The 18,074-nt window shown below is 35.9% G+C and overlaps 2 protein-coding genes and 1 pseudogene across 2 annotated transcripts; all 3 read right to left on the bottom strand.

The window, feature by feature from the left end:
- Nucleotides 1-467: 467 nt before the first annotated feature.
- On the bottom strand, nt 468-2,160 carry LOC127164520 (serine/threonine-protein kinase pim-1-like; annotated as a pseudogene).
- A 588-nt stretch (nt 2,161-2,748) lies between these two features.
- On the bottom strand, nt 2,749-8,733 carry LOC127164209 (P2X purinoceptor 4). The gene is made up of 12 exons (XM_051108008.1): nt 8,558-8,733; nt 8,311-8,458; nt 7,499-7,570; nt 7,139-7,211; nt 6,700-6,796; nt 6,246-6,326; nt 6,001-6,142; nt 5,784-5,920; nt 5,615-5,708; nt 5,225-5,290; nt 3,630-3,739; nt 2,749-3,443 (listed from the first exon to the last, which is right to left on the bottom strand). Exons 1-11 carry the CDS (start codon nt 8,695-8,697, stop codon nt 3,647-3,649), a joined length of 1,143 nt encoding a protein of 380 aa, XP_050963965.1. The 5' UTR covers nt 8,698-8,733; the 3' UTR covers nt 2,749-3,443; nt 3,630-3,646.
- Nucleotides 8,734-13,401: 4,668 nt separating this feature from the next.
- On the bottom strand, nt 13,402-16,329 carry LOC127164256 (zinc finger protein 331). Its single transcript, XM_051108100.1, has 3 exons — nt 16,301-16,329; nt 15,535-15,689; nt 13,402-14,213 (listed from the first exon to the last, which is right to left on the bottom strand). Exons 2-3 carry the CDS (start codon nt 15,617-15,619, stop codon nt 13,828-13,830), a joined length of 471 nt encoding a protein of 156 aa, XP_050964057.1. The 5' UTR covers nt 15,620-15,689; nt 16,301-16,329; the 3' UTR covers nt 13,402-13,827.
- Nucleotides 16,330-18,074: the final 1,745 nt, after the last annotated feature.

Here is an 18,074-nt window from a genome sequence, read left to right as displayed (position 1 = left end):
TACACCTTCTTCAGGTTGTGTGCTTTCTACGTGCAATGCTCAAGGTCTATTGGGTGCTCAAGATTCATTCTGATGAGGAGTTCATGGGTTTGACTTATAGGAATGTAAGTCTCTGAAATAGTTTAAATGCTGTTATAAAGCTTGTAGCTGTTTCTAAATCTAAAACTGCCTTTTAGAAAGATAACGTGTGTGTGTGTGTGTGTGTGTGTGTGTGTTTCAGCCAACAGAAAGGTTTATAATAATGGACTAATTACTCAAAATGAATCATTTATTGTGTATGTATAGTTATAGCTCTTAAACTGATCTCATTTCTTTGAAGACTCTCTGCTCAATGATTTGTGCTGTTTCTCCTCACGGCGGCTGACTGGGAGCATCTGCTGAATGAATAATGTCAGGAAATGCTGAAGCTCCTGACAGCACTGATTGGTCTTTTATAATTTGATGTCTGTCATCATCTGCTTTGGCTCCTAAGTCACTCTACTGGACTCCTGAGCAACTCCTGACATCTGTTCCTGCTGAAACCAGTCATGATGCAGCATCTCCTCCATAGTCGCTCTCTCAGCTGGATCAGGAGTCAGACACCGATCAGATCCTAAAACTCTGTACAGTTTCACACTGGTTAGTCACATATGTTGACAAACTAATGCTGTTATGTATCAGAATAGGCTTTGAAATGTCTATCAGGTGTCATGTGAAGGATTGTGCTGATACTCTGTGTTTAACAATGTCATTGTGGTATTGATAGGGAACTGTTTTCTGACCTGTGGACATTCTGGAGTCAAAACTCAGGCCGTCATGTTGATCTGTGAAGGGCTGACGTCCACACACCGTTCTGTACATCATGATGCCCAGGGACCAGACTGTTGCTGGCTCGGCCTCATATTCAAAGTCCACAAAGTATTCAGGAGGGCAGGCATATCTTGTTCATGAATATGCAAGAGATATTCAGGTTACAAAAGTCACCTGTAACTTGTCAAATTATCTTGAATCTGTTCTTTGCTACTAATAAATCACATCTTATTAATTACAATAACAACACAAAAAGCCAACTCCCCTGTAAATACACCCTTATAGTTGCCGCTTTTGGCGATTTCACTGCAGCCAAAGTCGATCATTTTGACCTGCTTCATGACGGTGTTGATCACATATTGTCAATTCTGATGTCCCGGGGGAGGACGTCTCTGTCCAGACAGTGCTTGGCTCCGAGCACCGCTTGGTACATCATGCCTCATGCCTGTAATTCACTCAACTTTCTCTAAAGATGAATTTTAGCAAGTCTTTAGAGGGCTGTGAATACTCGAGGACGAGGATGAAGCGATCTTCCTCTTCAAACCAGTCCAGCATGTGCACCATGTAGGGGCTCAACAGAGCTCGATTCAGCAGCAGGTTTAGAGCCACTTCTGCAAACAGTGGCTTGGAAAACCCAGCCTGGAGAAAAGTGATCAATAAATGATTAGCTGACTTTTGAAGTCACATTTCACTTGTTCTGAAGATATATATTTTTTGTATTTAAATATATGCATTATGTGCTTTGCCAATTTACAACTGCAATGTAGCGGCCTGTTTCATGCTTGGTTGTGACCTTTTGTACTTGATTTATCACCTGTAAATAGTATATTTGTTGGCAATGGTTGAGGCAGCTGCAGCGGGGATGTTCTCGATGTGGCAAGCTGTGAGATGTTGTGAGATGTGCAGAGGTTTTTGGAGGAAGCTTTTCAGGCCCACAGTGTGGTCATAGATAGACATTTGTTGTCACAGCATTGGGTTCAATCCTCGATGAAACGCAGAAAGGAAGGCAGAATTTTCATGAATTGACATAGACGCTTGCCGTAGGCGGAGAAGTTTGTAATGCACAGTGATGACCGAGGTAGACTTGCTGAATACATCCTGGAAATGATCCACAAACACATCCAGGGAACGAACTAGAGGACTGTGAGAGATGATAAATGCCACCTTAGCTTGATTGTTGACAAACTGCTGTAGTTGAAGCTCAAAGTAGAGCGAGCACTGGAGCAGAAACCTGCTGCAGGAAACCGCCTCACCGGAATAGGTCGCAGGTTTGGATGAGGCCGGCATGACAGGAGGTGGCTTAAGTGAATCACGGATGGTGTGGACGAGATCTGAAAAGTGCTCAGGTGAGATGGTGCTTTGTGTCTCCATTCAGATGCACGCAGTATGTCTTTTTATGGGCTGGTCTTCTGTCACAACGCAAAGCATGTAACCTCGAGACCAGCCAACGATGGAGTGAGGTGAGTGACTACTCAGAGTGTGCAGGTAAGTGGATGCAGGTGTTCGTAATTCATAATCAGGTGACCGTGAGCGGGTGTAGGAGGCTGGTGTGACTGGCGAGGTGGGTGTGGTTGGTGTCTCTGTGACACCAAGACAGGTATTTTTTTTCCACTGCTAAAAAATATCTGTTAATGATGGAAAGTACTCCGTTAACACGACTTCTGAGATGCTTTTTTCGAAAACCGAACTCCATTTTCTGAACTGATTGTGTCAGATAACAGATGTACAAAATGTGTAAAGCAGTGGTTTCTCATGACCAGAGTTGAGAACCTCTGTTTTAACCCACCAAGTGTTTTTAAAAAACTTCCTGTAATAACATATTATTATTGTAATGTTATTTGTTGCCTTTTATACCAATCTAATCACTACACCTGCTTAGTATTACTTATGTAAACATCCTTTATTGTTAAGAAAATACCACATATCTAATAAAAATCACGTCATATGCAATCATAATCATTTATTATTAGCTTCAAGTTTTTATGTTTAGAAACTTTTTTTGTGCATTAGTATAAATGGAGAGAGAAAGTGAAAGTAAAGTGAAGTTCATCATCGTAGGAGACAGTGTGGGTTATGAACACACAATATGATTAATTAATTAATAATGATTAATGAGTGAATGATCTTCTTAGAGGCTTGACGCAATCACTGGAAGCTGCTAATACTCATTAGATCACATAAATCTGTTAAAAATCATTACACATGATGATTCTGTCTAAAACAATATGAAGTAACAGTGTTTAAGTATGTCAGTAATTCTCCAAACATGCTTTACTACTTTTGGACTAAATACAGCTTTGTGAACACAAACCACAGCACACATAAATAAATATAAATGTGTGTTGTTACTCCATTCAAAACATCATAAATTATCAATTTATTTTGCACTTTTGACATAATTTAAGAAATTACTATCACTGTAACTGAGTTTTATCATGAACAGTGATCAAATGAGTTTTGTCCACAGCTGGGGTGCCTACTCACACCACCCCCAAACTAGTAAAGTGCACTGATAATTTTAAATGTACTTTTTATTCACTGATTAACTTTTATTCATTACTTTGATTTTTACATTCACTTCATGATGAGATGCATGCTCAGATTTAGAGTAGAGTCAGTAGCCTGAAGATCCTCTATGTTTCTTCACTGGATAACTAATTGAAAGAAATATCTCATGTTAGTTTCTCAATAAAACAACTAGTGTGAGGAATAGGAGCTATGTATTTAAATAAGCAATTATAAAAAGCAAACCAGAAAGATGTTAAAATACCAAAAACATTTTGGTATGAGTGAGAGAATAGCAAGCACTGAGTTTGTTAAATATGGCCTTAAATACTCACAGCAGCAATATGTCAAGTCAGAGGTCGGCATATGTATATTTCTGCTCTCTGTAAAGTTGGCGTCCTTCCATACATGTCCAGAGGACAATCAAATTACAGATAACATTCACCTAAAATGGGCCACAAAAATATATATATAAGCAATTGTAAAAATTGTAATCTAATTATTGACACGACGTGGTGGTTGATTAATCACATATTAATCACGCATTAAATTTGGCTGACAAAGTACACCTAAAAGATATTTTTAGTCTTTATAAATGATTCATTTTAGTATTAAATGAGAGAAGCATCAAATAGACTTTACAAAGAGCCGCTTTAGATGTTTCTTTTTTTTTCATTTTCTTTATTTCATTTTAAATTTATGGGTGGACTATACTTTTAGATTTTTTTATTAATATGGAAATATTAAATTATTTTTTCATGAGGTTTACTCTAAATAAGAAACTAAAACTGCCAGTAGGTGTTGGTAAATTCAGGAATGAGTAAATGACTCTCTTTAGGAATGGGTCATTGAAACATTGGTCACCTGATTCTTTTGAGGCATGCCCTGTGTCCCAATGTTTATCCTATCCATCCTGAATAGTATGTGAGATTAAAATAAGTGTATCCCAAAGCACATTATGTTGAAAAGAGTATGCCAAAAGTCCCTAGATGGTCTACTATTTCAGGTCAATTTTTGAAGTGTGGATCCGAATTGCCCACAATCCATTGTGCTTTGGCGAAGGATTCAGGGTTCAGAACTACAAACACGAATAAAAAGCGTGAGCAATGGTTAAGCAGCGAGGTTTAGATAAAGATGTTTGAGTTACTAATAATCAATATTGGTAAAAAAAAATATTAAATGTTATCTGTTATATTTCAACTGCAATAACAGTGTGAAATTTTATGAACATCCGTTTGGTCATTAACTTTTAAATGCATCATTATGCAAAAAATATGAGTAGAGTTCTCTGCATAAAGACAAATGGCTGGCAGATCAACATACTACTTATTTTCTCTCCAATATGGTAGAAAGTTAAATTAAACAAAATGTTTAGGATGTTAACTGTGACAAGACAATTGACATGCCAGAACACAAGGTGGCAGAGTGCATGTAACAGAGCAGTTCGTTAAAGATGCAATTGTTTGACGCAATAGTATGTCCCAAAGCTTGCCAACTCTTCTACTACACTCAAAAGTGTGTATTTTTTCTTCACTAAAAGAGTACATACTTTAATGGCATAGTATAAGTAGGCACATTGAGACGCAGCACCAGATTCAGAAACTGTGCTGCTTGGAGATGCACAGCAGTTGTTTTGTGGCTCTAATAGGTCATATTTGCACTGGCAAATTTAAGCAGCAAAAAACAATATTCTGTCCAAAACATTAACACAACATTCTTATTTATTAAATTACTGGAGAAAATCACTATCACATTTGCACTCATGCTATTTGGGACAAAAAACACCACTCACTTCAAGCTGAACACACCATATGAAATGTAAGATGACTTATGTAGGGGGCATGGAAGATTATTTTAACACAGTGTTTTTTTTTTTTTTTTTTTTTTTCAGAACACACACACACTGTGTGCCAGTTACGGATAAACTTACCAGACCTAGAAGTGCCAAGCCTGCCCCTATATTCAAAAGTGTTGGTACAATGTTGAATTTTCCTGCCTGTATTAAAAATGCAATAAGGTCACACTTTATTTTAAGGTCCAAATCTTATTATTATTAAACCATTAACTGCAACTTTTTCTTCAATAAACTCCTAATTTGCTGCTTATTAATAGTTAGTAAGATAGTTAAGTTTAAGTATTGGGTAGGATTAGGGATGTAGATTACGCAAAATGTGCTTTACTAATAAACAGCCAATATGTTAATAGGCATGCTAATAAGCAACTAGTTAGTCATGAGAATTGTTCTCTATCAGAAAACGTTACTGAAAATGCTTAGCGTAAACAACTACATTATAACATTAAAAAGGTCAAAGTGTCTCACCTGACCAAATACCATGACATCAAAACGAATACCATATCCCTTGATAAGTGTCCTGATCTCTGTACCATCACTGTTCTTGTAATATTTAGCAAATCTGTGAAGATTTCACCAAACAACAACTGTTTAATGCAACCTCACTACCTTTTGACTAACTGTAAACATCTCATACCTGAAGTTGTATCCTTGAGAGATGTTATTTTGTGGGTTTTTGTTGTGTAGTCTGCGGAAAGTGTATTGAGGCACACACCAGCTGTGTGGCATGTCAAGATTACAGTCCCACTGGATATGAACCCCCATCACTCCACCCTGAGCAGAAAGAAAAGGGTCAATTTTTATTCTTGAAACAGCAATGTCAGATAAACATACATCATAAACAAGCCTCTTACATGGACTGCCATGGTCTGAAAATCCTCATCAGCCTCTCTAACAATGTCTTTCAGTCTGAAGATTGGGCAGTCAGGGTCTGTCTTACGGCTGAACACACACAGTGCCAAGTAAGAGCTGTTTATATCTGGTAGGATGTTCCTTCTGTAAGGACAAAATAAGCACAGTTCATTTAGTTAATATACTCACTCATGCTGTTTTATATTGCAGCCATTTAATAGAGAAAAAATGCATCTGAAAAGCTTACTTGTTAAAATTAAATTTGGGATAACAAATATTATTCTTTATGAACACAGTGAAGTTTTCAGCTGCTGCCAGAAGTGGTGGACTGAGACATTAAGAAGAAAGAAACAATATTACCAAAATCAGACAGTCCCAAATCCAAGAAAAAAAGTCTAACATACTACAACTTATGCCACACACACACATTTGTTTTTGTGAATTGTGGGGACTTTCCATAGACTTCTATAGTTTTTATACTGACCGAACAATATTGTCTATCCCCTAACCCAACCCTAACCCTAAACCTACCCCTTACGGAAAATATGTTTGCATTGTTACATTTTCAGATAGACATCATTTACTATTTTTAATCATTTTTTTACATACAATTTCAGGTTTTACTATCCTTGTGGGCATACACACACACACACAGACACACACACACTTTTTTATAAAATAGAGATTAGAATTTTACTTACTTTGGGGGATCAACAATCTTCTCTAAAGGACACCAGGACAACACCTCACAAGTCTTAACTGTTTTATTGTAATTGACACATCTGCCTGTACGAATACCTGAAAAAAAAAGTATAAAATGCATGTAAAATGGTATGGTTGCTGTCTAAACAGATGGGGTTGCAAATTCACAGTTAGTGTATTCTTGTATTTAAAGGCAGAGGACTGTCCTGGGAGAGAAATCATTGAATATTCAATATATATATTTTTTTATTTTTTTTTGCACAAAAAGTATTCTCATAGCTTCGGAAAACAATGTCTTTACCACGTTTTTTTGTTTTGTTTTCTTAATTTGTGTTCCAAAGATGAGCAAAGCTCTTATGGATTTGGAACAGCATGAGTGTGAGTAATTAATGACCGGATTTTAATTTTTGGATGAACTAAACCTTTACTGATCCATACCATTTCCACGAGTATCACTGAAGCCTCTCTGGCAATGCTTGTTAGCAGTGCACTTGGATTCTGATGTTGGATTCTATGTTACACAAGTTAAAATAAGATTAAGATACATGTATGATTTAGAACATTTTAGCAAAAAAAGCATTTTTCCCTCAGTTTGAGCACCTTTTATTATTAGCAGCAGTAGTAGTAGTAATAGTAGTAGTCGTTGTTGTTATAGCCTATTTTGTCAGTATTATTTAAAATGAAACCATTTAACAATTAGACAGAATCAATCAACTATTTTATTTTATTTTATTTATTTTATTTTATCCCTTTCTTTTAAGTGAAAAAAAGAACAGTGCATGTTCCATAAAGACTCACCTCTGCACATTTGGACTGTGTTTGGTTTGGGGTGATGATCATGTTGGTCAGCACAAAGAATGATCCATACTCCTTGAAACATGCAAAAGCATGTGATTTCAAGTAATACCTCAAAAAATCTACACTTCCTCATAACTGGATAATGCCCAGAGGCATGAACATTTCATTTCCTAAAACACACTTACACTACATTGTTTACATTATTTAATATTAAAATGCTGTCTCCTAAAAATCAGGAGAAACTCGGGAAAATCAGCACAACTAAGCTCTCACATTATGTTATTTACTGTAGTGTGCAACAAAATTCAAGCAAAATTCATGTTTTTGTGTACTAGTCAAAACCACATGATATATCCATATTTTTTTTTCCAGTCTCATCCATGTCAAGCTATTTTTAGCTGTACAAAACAGCTTGTTTTGCTGCTTGATATTGTAAACTGGTGTGTCTTACCATATTATTTAAAGTGTTATCTTAATTATGAACACTGGTTTGTAGTGCAAACAGTTTTACACCATTTACTGCACACTGTTATTCTTCTTGTTATTTCCTATTACTGTGATTAAACAAGTATGAAAACATTTTAGAAATATTTTCTAACATTCAGCATAAGAGGAAAAATCATAGCATATATAGGAGCCCTTGGAATATTAACTATGACAATTTAGTCAGTCTGACCTTGCATAAACAGACTGAACACACAAGTGTGTGCAGGTGCAAATAATACTGAAAAAATTCTTTATAACCCTAGGTAGTGGGACCAGTGAAGGGTTAGTGGGCATTTAATCTCCTCTTCGTCAAATTGAAAGACTACCTGAGGTGGGATAACGTAGTCAGCCACATCCCAGATCCATTCGCCCAATTCAGTGGTGTTTGTTAAAGCAATACCTTTCAATTTGGTAGTGACAGAGCTGAGGACAGTGTCCGTGTCTTGGTAGCCTTTCTTGAAAACACACACATACCTGTGCCCAGAAAAGACCGTTTATAAGAATAGAAATTCATTATATAAAGAATTTAAGATTTTAAAATGTGCTCTTCATTCGTTTATACAAACAACTTACCCAATGACATAGGCGATGACTAAAGCCTGAGTAAACCGATTCAGCACTCCTGCTTTCTTGTTCCTTATCACCAATATTTTTGATGTGGAGTATTCAAAACAACATGAACTCACACAATCATAGCAACCTCTTAGACTCATTATGATCGACTGAAATAAACAGTTCTTCCACTCTGCTGTTTTATTTCCCTTTCTGTTCACTCACAGTCACAGTTTAACTTTCCACAACACCACTTCCTGCTGGAGTGTAATTTCACTTTCTGATATGAAACTTTCATCTACTCCTGCAGACAAATTTTAAAGGAATAAAAAACATAGAAAGAAAAAAACCCTGTAAATATAGGTTAGTGGCAAGGTCAGAAATGTTAAAGTCAATGAGCCTCATTTATGAAATTTGCATAAATATGAGTAAATTTCAGAGCAATGTGCACATAAAACAGACCCTCCTGAAAACTCTCCTCTGGATTCACAAATGATTTGATGTAGTTAAATGTGTATGTTAATGAATTTTAATCACTCATAAATAGGGTGCTTGTACACACTCATTTACAATTAGTCTAATCCCAGTCTATGAATTACAGCTACGCAAATTGCGTTTCCAGGAATGCAGTGGAATACGTCAGGCCAGCTTAAAAAACGACCCGCTGGTGGCACTTGAATATGCTTTGGTGGCACAGTGTTTTTCCATCTGAGACACTATGATTTGGAATATCCATGGCGGCAAGGTATTACTAGTATCTAATTTAAGTATTTTACTAAAAAAAAAACAGTAACCGGTAATATTGACTTCTCCATTGTTGACTTCTCCATTGTCATTGTACAAGTAGGATGGTTAGTCTGTATTTTTGCTGCCCGTCCTCTATTTACAACCAGGTGACGAGTGACGAGTGCTGCGTTTTACAGTTATCAACTCAGCTATATGAACCAAACAAACAAACCAAAAAATTCATAAATAAACAAATCAATCAATCAATCAATCAAGAGGGCAAGGCCAAATGAAATTGTAATTATAGTAGTACATCAAAATTCAGGGTCAACAAGACAGAACGTTTTACACTCCATTTACACATGGTAGGAAGCAGGTATCATTTTTTCTCCTTCCCAGTACAATTTTGAAAATACGAACATTTTCATGAATTGTCAGAATGGTTTTATGATTTACACAAAAATTAATTCTGCTCATCTTTCATGAATGAGGCTCAATGGACCTAGAAAAAAAAAGAAAAAAAAATTCCTTCCACTGAGCCATTAAAGGCCAGACTCAGCAAAGGAGGGCCGAAACTCCAGATAAACTCCAGAAAATGGACAAGAAAAGACCCATGCATATTCCAAAAGAGAGTCCAATTTATTCTCTGGAAATTGCAGAATTCCTGGAAATGCAGAAATTTATATTCTACATACTGACTATTGTTTCTATTTGCTTTCCACACAGGGACATGGGAGGAGTTGATGTATTTGATGCCCTGATAACGTACAGTATTACACAGTGCTGCGAAAAACCAGAAAGTGGTATCACACTATTTTCTATAACTTTTTGATAGACCAAAGCACATCACACATTCCAAGCATGCTTCTAAAAGGAAATGCTGAGTGTGCCACAAGAAAACACCTGTCATGTGTCCTGTATGTGATGTGCCTCACTGGACTGTGGCACAACAACTGGCATAATGAGAATACTTTCTAGTGCAAGGGTTCCCTCTTTCCTGCAGAGTTCAGCTCAAACTTTGCTCAAACTAACCTGTCTGTAACTTCCTGAAGGCCTTAATTTGCTTGTTCAGGTGTGTTTAATTAGGGTTGGAGCTAAACTCTGCAGGAAAATGGATCTTGAGGGCCAGAGTTGAGAACCCCAGTTCCAGTGCTTGGCACTCATTAGTTGTAAAGAGTTGTCTAGTTATGTACAGTCATATGAATACCTTTTATTGAGGTAACAGTAATTGTTTCACTAGTAAATTTATACATCTCTGTGTATTTATTTTATGTCCATGTAAAAACAATTTATACACCGTTTTAAAGTAATTTATAGCCTGACTAATCAGCTCTCTTCTGAAAACTTTCCTGTGTCTTCTCGACAAACTTCACAACAGTCATGGATCACCTTACAGGCAATTTTAGATCATGATGTCACAGATGAAGCAGGAGATAACAGGTACATGTAACAATGGGTGAGTTTTATTGGCAGGTATGAAGCTGATAAACACACAGTGAGAATTAAGGTAAATATGACGAGCATATGAGAGTTCATTAAGTTTGAAAGGTGCAATAGGTGATTGTCTTTAGAACCATTTTTTGTTATGCTGGTTGAAAGTCTCCTCATCCCGATAGCAATCATTAAGTTAAGTGGTCTAATTGTATTTCTATGTTTATATATATTCTGTGGAAGGCGTAGGACCAAGAAATGTTCCTACCTGCCTGTCAAATATGTATTTGCATACCTCTGCACACCCTGTCCGCATTCACATACGCTGTGTGAAAATAGCAGCCAAACATCAACAACCTGATCTTCCGTTCTGGTATTGTAATACTTTTACTAACTGTACTATGAAGTGTTCTCACAGTTAATGACATGTGATGTTGTAACGCTGCTAGAGCATTTACGGTAGTTTTTAGGCAGACTGACAACTGTGCATGTGCATAACCTGTATCTGTACATTCTGGAAAGGTGAAGAGATGACTCGCTCTACTTACATCTATCTCTCTTTATTTTATTTTATTCCTTTCTGGTTGTGACCTGAGTTCCATGCATGCTTGGGTACACTTTTCCTCGCTCGATCCCCATGCATGTGGATGAGTGTGACGACGTGTGAGGCATTTGATTAAACTTGGGGAAAATACGCAATCTTCTCATCTCCCATGCATTATTAGCACCACACAGTTTTCCTATCTGGGCTGCTGAACATTTCATCTCAGTGTTACAATATAAATTACCAGTGCAGAAAGCAAACATCGGTTTTGTATCGGTTTTAGTTTCAGCCACAGTGCCTTTACAGAGTTTAATATACAATGTGATAGTGTCACAGGACAATCCACATATTGCTTAAGTATAGGCAGATATTCAAATAAATTATAAAAATTAAAATCTCCAATCATTAAACCGGGTTGGTCTGAAGAGCGAGTGACTGCATCATTGTAGCTCTTCTCTGTTCTCTCCCGTCAGGTTAGTTTCTGCTCTGCCTGAGCGCATTCATGTGTTTTGGAGGAGGTGTGGCTTTGCAAAGTGATTATGCAGGGAGGATGGGAATCTGGCTTTCAAAGCTAGCTTGATATCACTAGCCTTTCAAAAATCACCTGCCATACCTTTAATCACTTCCCCCTTACGTTATTCTACTCCTGTAAGACCTTCGTTCATCTTCAGAAACATAAATTAAGATATTTTTGATGAAATCTGTGAGCCTTTCTGTCCCTTTACAATCAGCCATGCAACTTCACATTCAATGTCCAGAATGGTTGGTAGAAAAGGTAGAAAAGACATCAAGTAATCCATATGCTCTCGACAAATATTATACGTCCATCAAAAACTTTTTTTTCAAACTTGCTAAAATAGCAGCCTCAGCCCAATCAGAAGTACCAGTACTTACATAGAAACCTATACATCTGAGCCTGATATAAATGCATTTTTTAAAGAAAGACATCAGATGGATTTAGCTGGTTTTGCATCTGAACTCTTCATATATATATATATATATATATATATATATATATATATATACACACACTACCATTCAAAAGCTGGGGTCAGTATTTCTAAAATACCACCACCACCAGAATTAACTGTCCTCTTTACTATAAAACACATGATCATTGCGGCATAACACACATTCTTTGCAATCCGTTTAACTGACACATCATTTTATGTTAAGTTAGAATAGCTTGAACAGCAATAAATAATAACACTACAGTGAAATAACTAGGAACAATCATCTAGCCCTCTAAATATGAAAATGTATTTCAACATACCTCTAGCTTACTCAGTAGAGCTGCATTCTTTGTTGCGCAAGAAGTTTGTGTGTAAAAAGTGCCAATCAAAATCTGACGTTGTAAAATGGACTCTCTTTAATTAAACTGTTTATTAAGATGTTTTTTATTAGCCTAATATTGATTTGTAGCCTATTTATTCTGTTCCAGGTTACTGAACAACCACCGTCATCATTGGTTTGTTAGATGTCAATGGGGACTTACTCTTTATTAAAGTGACTTCAGTGAATTTACCAGATCATCTGAGATTTTCCAAGAAACTGCTGAGGAGCTCATCTGTCAGCTGCCTTTGAATTTAGAAGTAACCCACAAATGTCACAGAACTGTAGAATTCAGGCACTTGACTTCTAATGATAATGAAATGTAATTTTAGTTTTGCATGATGGAAATAACAAAGTTCTATGTTTTAAAAAGTGGAAGTTTCCATTTTTCTCTTGGTCTGAAAGGTCGAGCCTGATCTGATGAGTTTCAAATATGAACAGTTGTGCAATAGCTGCATTATTACACCTTATTAGACATCATAATCTCACACTTCACATAGAATATGTCATCCACTTTAGTCTTCTTTGTTATTGTCATCACATACTGAACTGCCTGAGTTTGATTGGGACTATACAGTAGGTATCCAGTCTAATACAGCAACAAAAGAGTCATGAGAAAAAAAAGAGTCTTAAATACCCTTGGATAAAAACAAAACTATTCACACCAGAACTTACAAATTTTTGGTTCCCTCATTGGAGTTTTAATACATTAAGGTGACACAGAGGGGTATATAGAATGTAAACTGGTACAAGAATAATGCAGTCTGTTACAACTTTATATTGAATGAGATGAAAGTTAGAGCTGAACACCTAATTCCTTAAAGAGCCTTGGTCCAAGTGTCTTTTGAAAGATCAGTACCCAGGTCTTTCTCCCAAGGCATCTTCAAATGTTGTGTAGGAGGAACCCTTGTTATTAAAATATTCATCAAATCTAGAAACAAGACCCTTTAAATTGAGATCAGATGTCATACAAATATAAAGATTTTCAGGGGATTGGTAAATTTTAAAATTGGTATATCACTTTTAACATAATTCCATATCTGTAGATATCTGAAGAAATGAGAAGGGGGTAATCCAAGAAATCATTCTGTTTTCTAAACCTCTTGTCACTTTGAGAAAAACAGCTATTTCTTCCCAGAATGAGTTTGCAAATGATGTTTCAGGTCGCTTTGATATGTGAAAGTCTCCTCACACTGAAGACACTTGTAAGGTCTCTCTCCTGTGTGAATTCTCATGTGAACATTTAGGTTTCCTTTAGTCATACAACTCTTTCCACACTGAGAGCAGGTGAAAGGCTTTTCTCCAGTGTAAGGGTTTTTTTATGTGTCAAACTCTTTCCACATTGAGTGCATATGAATGGCTTCTTTTCAAAGTGAATTTTCATGTGGTTTCTAAGGCTTTCTTTTCGATCGAAAATGTCTCCACACACTTGGCAGGTGAAAGAGCTCTCTCCATTATGAATTACCAAGTGGGGATTAAGGTTTGTATTTTGTGTTTTTTGAGGGTTTTTTGGTGAGGAACTCTCTTCAGTTTGTAAGCGACTAATCGTTTTTTCTTCGATTTTGAAGTCATGATATTTCTCATCCTGATCTTTCTCTTCTGTTTCATTCAGTTCTTGACTCTCGTCTTTCAGCGCCATCAGGTCTGAGGTGAAAAGAGAAAAATACAAATTAACACCAGTTCAATGGCACAAAGCAACAGACATCCAAACATTTAGACTAGTGCTGTCAATAGACTAAAAAATAACTGCTTAATTGCACGTAAGTACAGTAATTAATCACATATTCATATGATACAGTTATATAGTCATCATTTCACAACAAACACTAGACCAGACGACGGGAAGGGAACAAACAGGTACTTATGAAGGATAATAAACACAATACATGTGAGAAATCAAACAAACTAAACAAGAACAGAAAGTGACCATATCTTGAAAAACAGGAACTGAAAATGGCCCAAAATCAAGACAAGTAACAACACTGACAGTATTGTTTAATGGCATCTTTTTAGCAAGTAACTTAATGAAGGCTAGTATCATTGCTACAAATGCAGCAACTGCTGTCTTTATTAAATGCATTTTCCCCTCAAATTTAGCCAATAATTATAGACATTCAGAATTACAGTATCATTGAAAGGTGTGATTTTTAACATTTATTAGGCTTTTAAAAAAGGGAACTTCAAACAATCTTCACATGAAATATTTTGAATATAATTTAATCTTTATTCAAGCTACAAAAGTTAATCAGTGAGTTATTTGTTTGTCTTTCTTAAATAAAAAAAAAAAAAAAAAAAATTACTTCAAGGACACAAACTGCAGCAGGTTTCACTTTAATGCTGCTTTCTTAGCCTGGTCTCATTGTTTATAAAACATGTATGTTTCAATGTTTTGATTGATGCTGAAAAAAGCAATTTGCTCAGATTACCCTGTTTAAAATGTAAAAAAACAAAACAAAAACATTACTATTTACAGCTTAAAAAAAAAGAAACATTTTCTTAACAAAATAAATTGAGTCGTTTATATCATGAAGATATGTATTAATGCATTTTTAGCATTTTATTGATAAATGATTTACATTTTTAGACCATTTAACCTTCCTCCAAACCTAAACATAGCCATTTTATAATAGGTATAAAAAGATATAAAACATAATGGACCGAAATATGCAGGGAAATTAGTATCTTAGTGACCTCGAAATCTACCCATAACCATCTCTTAAAAATATGTACAGTATAAAAAAAACACATGACATACAAGTGCAATCACAATAATGCATTGCAAAAATATCAAAAGCAGTACCAAAAGTATTTCAAATGACAATGCATTGCAGTCGCAGTCCTCACTCACACAATAGTTTTTTATGAGGTGCAGAGCAGAATTTAGGGGTGTTTTCTGTGTTCTGTGGTGCTGGACAATTTAATAAGGATCAAATGAGTGAGTTCAGCTTTGAGAATGAAAACCAACCTGTTTGTTCCTCAGTATCTTCATGTTTGAGACTGAACACTTCTTTAATCTTCATGTCTTCACTCTCCTCTTTAATAAACGCCATCTTTGTAATAGTATCAAATGGATCTCAGCTGCTTCACCAGGAGTTTTTATGTGTGTTTTAACGCTTTGTCCTGTTTAAGATGAGAATAATGAACAGAAAGAAAAATTGCATTTTCAAATACAATAATCTCTGTGTGTGTCTCAATCATTGCTCTAGTTCATTTGTCAGCGCACTGGTAAGGAGTCAGTCAGAGTGAGAGTTAATAGTTTTGTTGTCTGATATGACAACAAAAACTCTAGCATTCAAATGAACAAAAGGACTCAAATTATATAGCCTACAATGTTCCCATTTGTATTAAGATTATATTTAGTATTTACTGATTTGTAGGTTATATTTAATAGATTTACTTTCATGAAAACATTTGCTATTGTTTTATAAAAGTTGTCATTACACCTGTTTGTTGTTCTCGTTGCATTTACAGTTTTGAGCAGCAGGTGTCGTCAGTGTGCGCTGATTCGAGCGATTCAAAACAGTGAATCATTTTGCGATTTAACTGATTCAGTTGGAGCGAAATGAAACGACCCGTTTCTGTTCCTCATGTGCACGTGCTGTTTACACGCACAAAATAAACTTCATTAATATCAGTAAATAAAGCTTTACCGTGTTACACTGGTTAACAATTCATTTCAGTTATATATAATTCTCTAAATTAGTTTTATTTAAACGAATAAAAGCACACACCTTTCTTCAGCCAAATCACAGATGCAGGAGTGCGGCGCAGCCTTATGACGTCACATCGCCAGACCAAAATAAAAATTAAGCATGAAAATATACTGTATATAATTAATTAATTATGTAATTAAAAAAGGAACTGCATAGGATTGACATTAAAGTTGGTATTCTTTATCAAGATGCTGCTGTATTGAAGACACAAATCCTTCAAAGAAGAACCAGGATGCAACAGAGGACAGAGAAGAGATGTGCCTTATTAAGATGTCCCTCTAGCTTTGTGCATTTATTTTTTCTTAATAAACTGCCTATGTATTTATGTGGACCTGACAGTTTACTTGATTTATCTAAATAAAAAGGAATATTGATCATAAATAAATACATTATATAAAATACATCAAAGGTATGAATACATTATTATTATTATTATTATTATCATTATTATATAATTAATATATAATCTCTTAAATCACATAAACACCTTATGAAAAGACTACATTAAGTACTAACTCACAAAAGTGATAATGCTAACTATTGCAGGAATGTTACATGAGGCTACACTGGAATTTTCTAGGTGTATCAAATAAACTGCCAAGTACAGTAGAGGTTTGACAGTTAATAACATTGAAATTAATTAGGCTTCATTCCACTCATCATTTGTCTTTTTGGTGCTCAAATAAGAGGTTGATACTCTGTTGGACAAGCTTTGTACAGTCAGGTGCACATCACATTACTGCATTAACACAAACAGGACATTTTCTGTCTATAACAGTCATATACACTACAACTTTTAGACTCTGGGAAACAGTTGTGCTAGTGCTTATCAATAAATGAATGAAACCAAAATCAAGCACGAGCAAATACCTCACCAAGCAGATCAAGTACTGAATAAATATAGTAATAGATACATTAAATATAGTAAAAACATTTACAAAAAATAAATAAATAAATGAAGAGTTCAGATGCAAAACCAGCTAAAAGCCATCTCAGTCAAAAATGAGATAATGATACTGAGTGAATGCTCCTGACACATATTATACGTTCATCAAATAATTTCACTTCAACCTCACTAAATTCCAGCCTCAGCCCAATCAGAAGTGCCGGTACTTACATAGAAACCTATACAAAGTAGCCAGAATCAAAGGCTAATTTTAAAGAACTATGTCAGATGGATTTAGAGGCTTTTGCATCTGAACTCTTCAAATATAATTAATACATAATACAACAACAGTAAACACATTCTACATGTATACATAAATATTTTAACAGGAAGAAAGTCTCACTCAAAGGTATTTGTTGATCAATGACCAGGTACCTATCCTGCTCAAGTTTTCTTGAGTTTCAAGTTTTCTGGAGATGATTCAAAACCAGTTTTCAGGCTCTCCAGGTGCAGCATCAACATGCTGGTCCAGATGTTGCCCCATCAAAAAGCCCATGGATGGAGCCATGACATTGAAGTGCAGGTTACACTTTATTGTCTTGCCTGTGGAGCGTCCTACAGGACTGTTCACAACGTTGTGGAGGAGATGATGACCATCCTCCACAAAGTTATTCATTTTCCAAAAGCAGTGGGGATGGAGGAGCTGGGGGCCAACTTTGCTTTACTTGTTGACCATGAGGCATTCAGCTGTGCTGCTGCTGCCATCAACGGGAGACACATTAGGATTCTTCCTCATTCTACAGGGCACCTGTGATGCCAAGGGTGCATTTATAAATGTGTGCACTGGCAGTCCAGTGATCTGTACATGATGCCCTTGTCCCGCATGGCTCACCAATGTACCAGCTG

The sequence above is a fragment of the Labeo rohita genome, chromosome 4 (genome assembly GCF_022985175.1).
Source record: "Labeo rohita strain BAU-BD-2019 chromosome 4, IGBB_LRoh.1.0, whole genome shotgun sequence".
In the NCBI taxonomy this organism is placed as follows: Eukaryota; Metazoa; Chordata; class Actinopteri; order Cypriniformes; family Cyprinidae; genus Labeo; species Labeo rohita.
Note: the sequence above shows the minus strand (reverse complement) of the source record. Positions and strands in the feature narration are given on the sequence as shown.

Bases quoted from the DNA above. Each gene is read 5' to 3' on its own strand.
- LOC127164209 (XM_051108008.1), bottom strand. From the start codon at position 8,697: ATGAGTCTAAGAGGTTGCTATGATTGTGTGAGTTCATGTTGTTTTGAA. The intron at 6,797-7,138 runs GTATGGATCAGT...TTTTTTTTTCAG, and splicing joins CAGTGATACTCGTGGAAATG to GTATTCGTACAGGCAGATGT. The intron at 6,327-6,699 runs GTAAGTAAAATT...TTAATGTCTCAG, and splicing joins AAGATTGTTGATCCCCCAAA to TCCACCACTTCTGGCAGCAG.
- LOC127164256 (XM_051108100.1), bottom strand. From the start codon at position 15,619: ATGGCGTTTATTAAAGAGGAGAGTGAAGACATGAAGATTAAAGAAGTG. The intron at 14,214-15,534 runs GTTGGTTTTCAT...TTTTCACCTCAG, and splicing joins AGATACTGAGGAACAAACAG to ACCTGATGGCGCTGAAAGAC.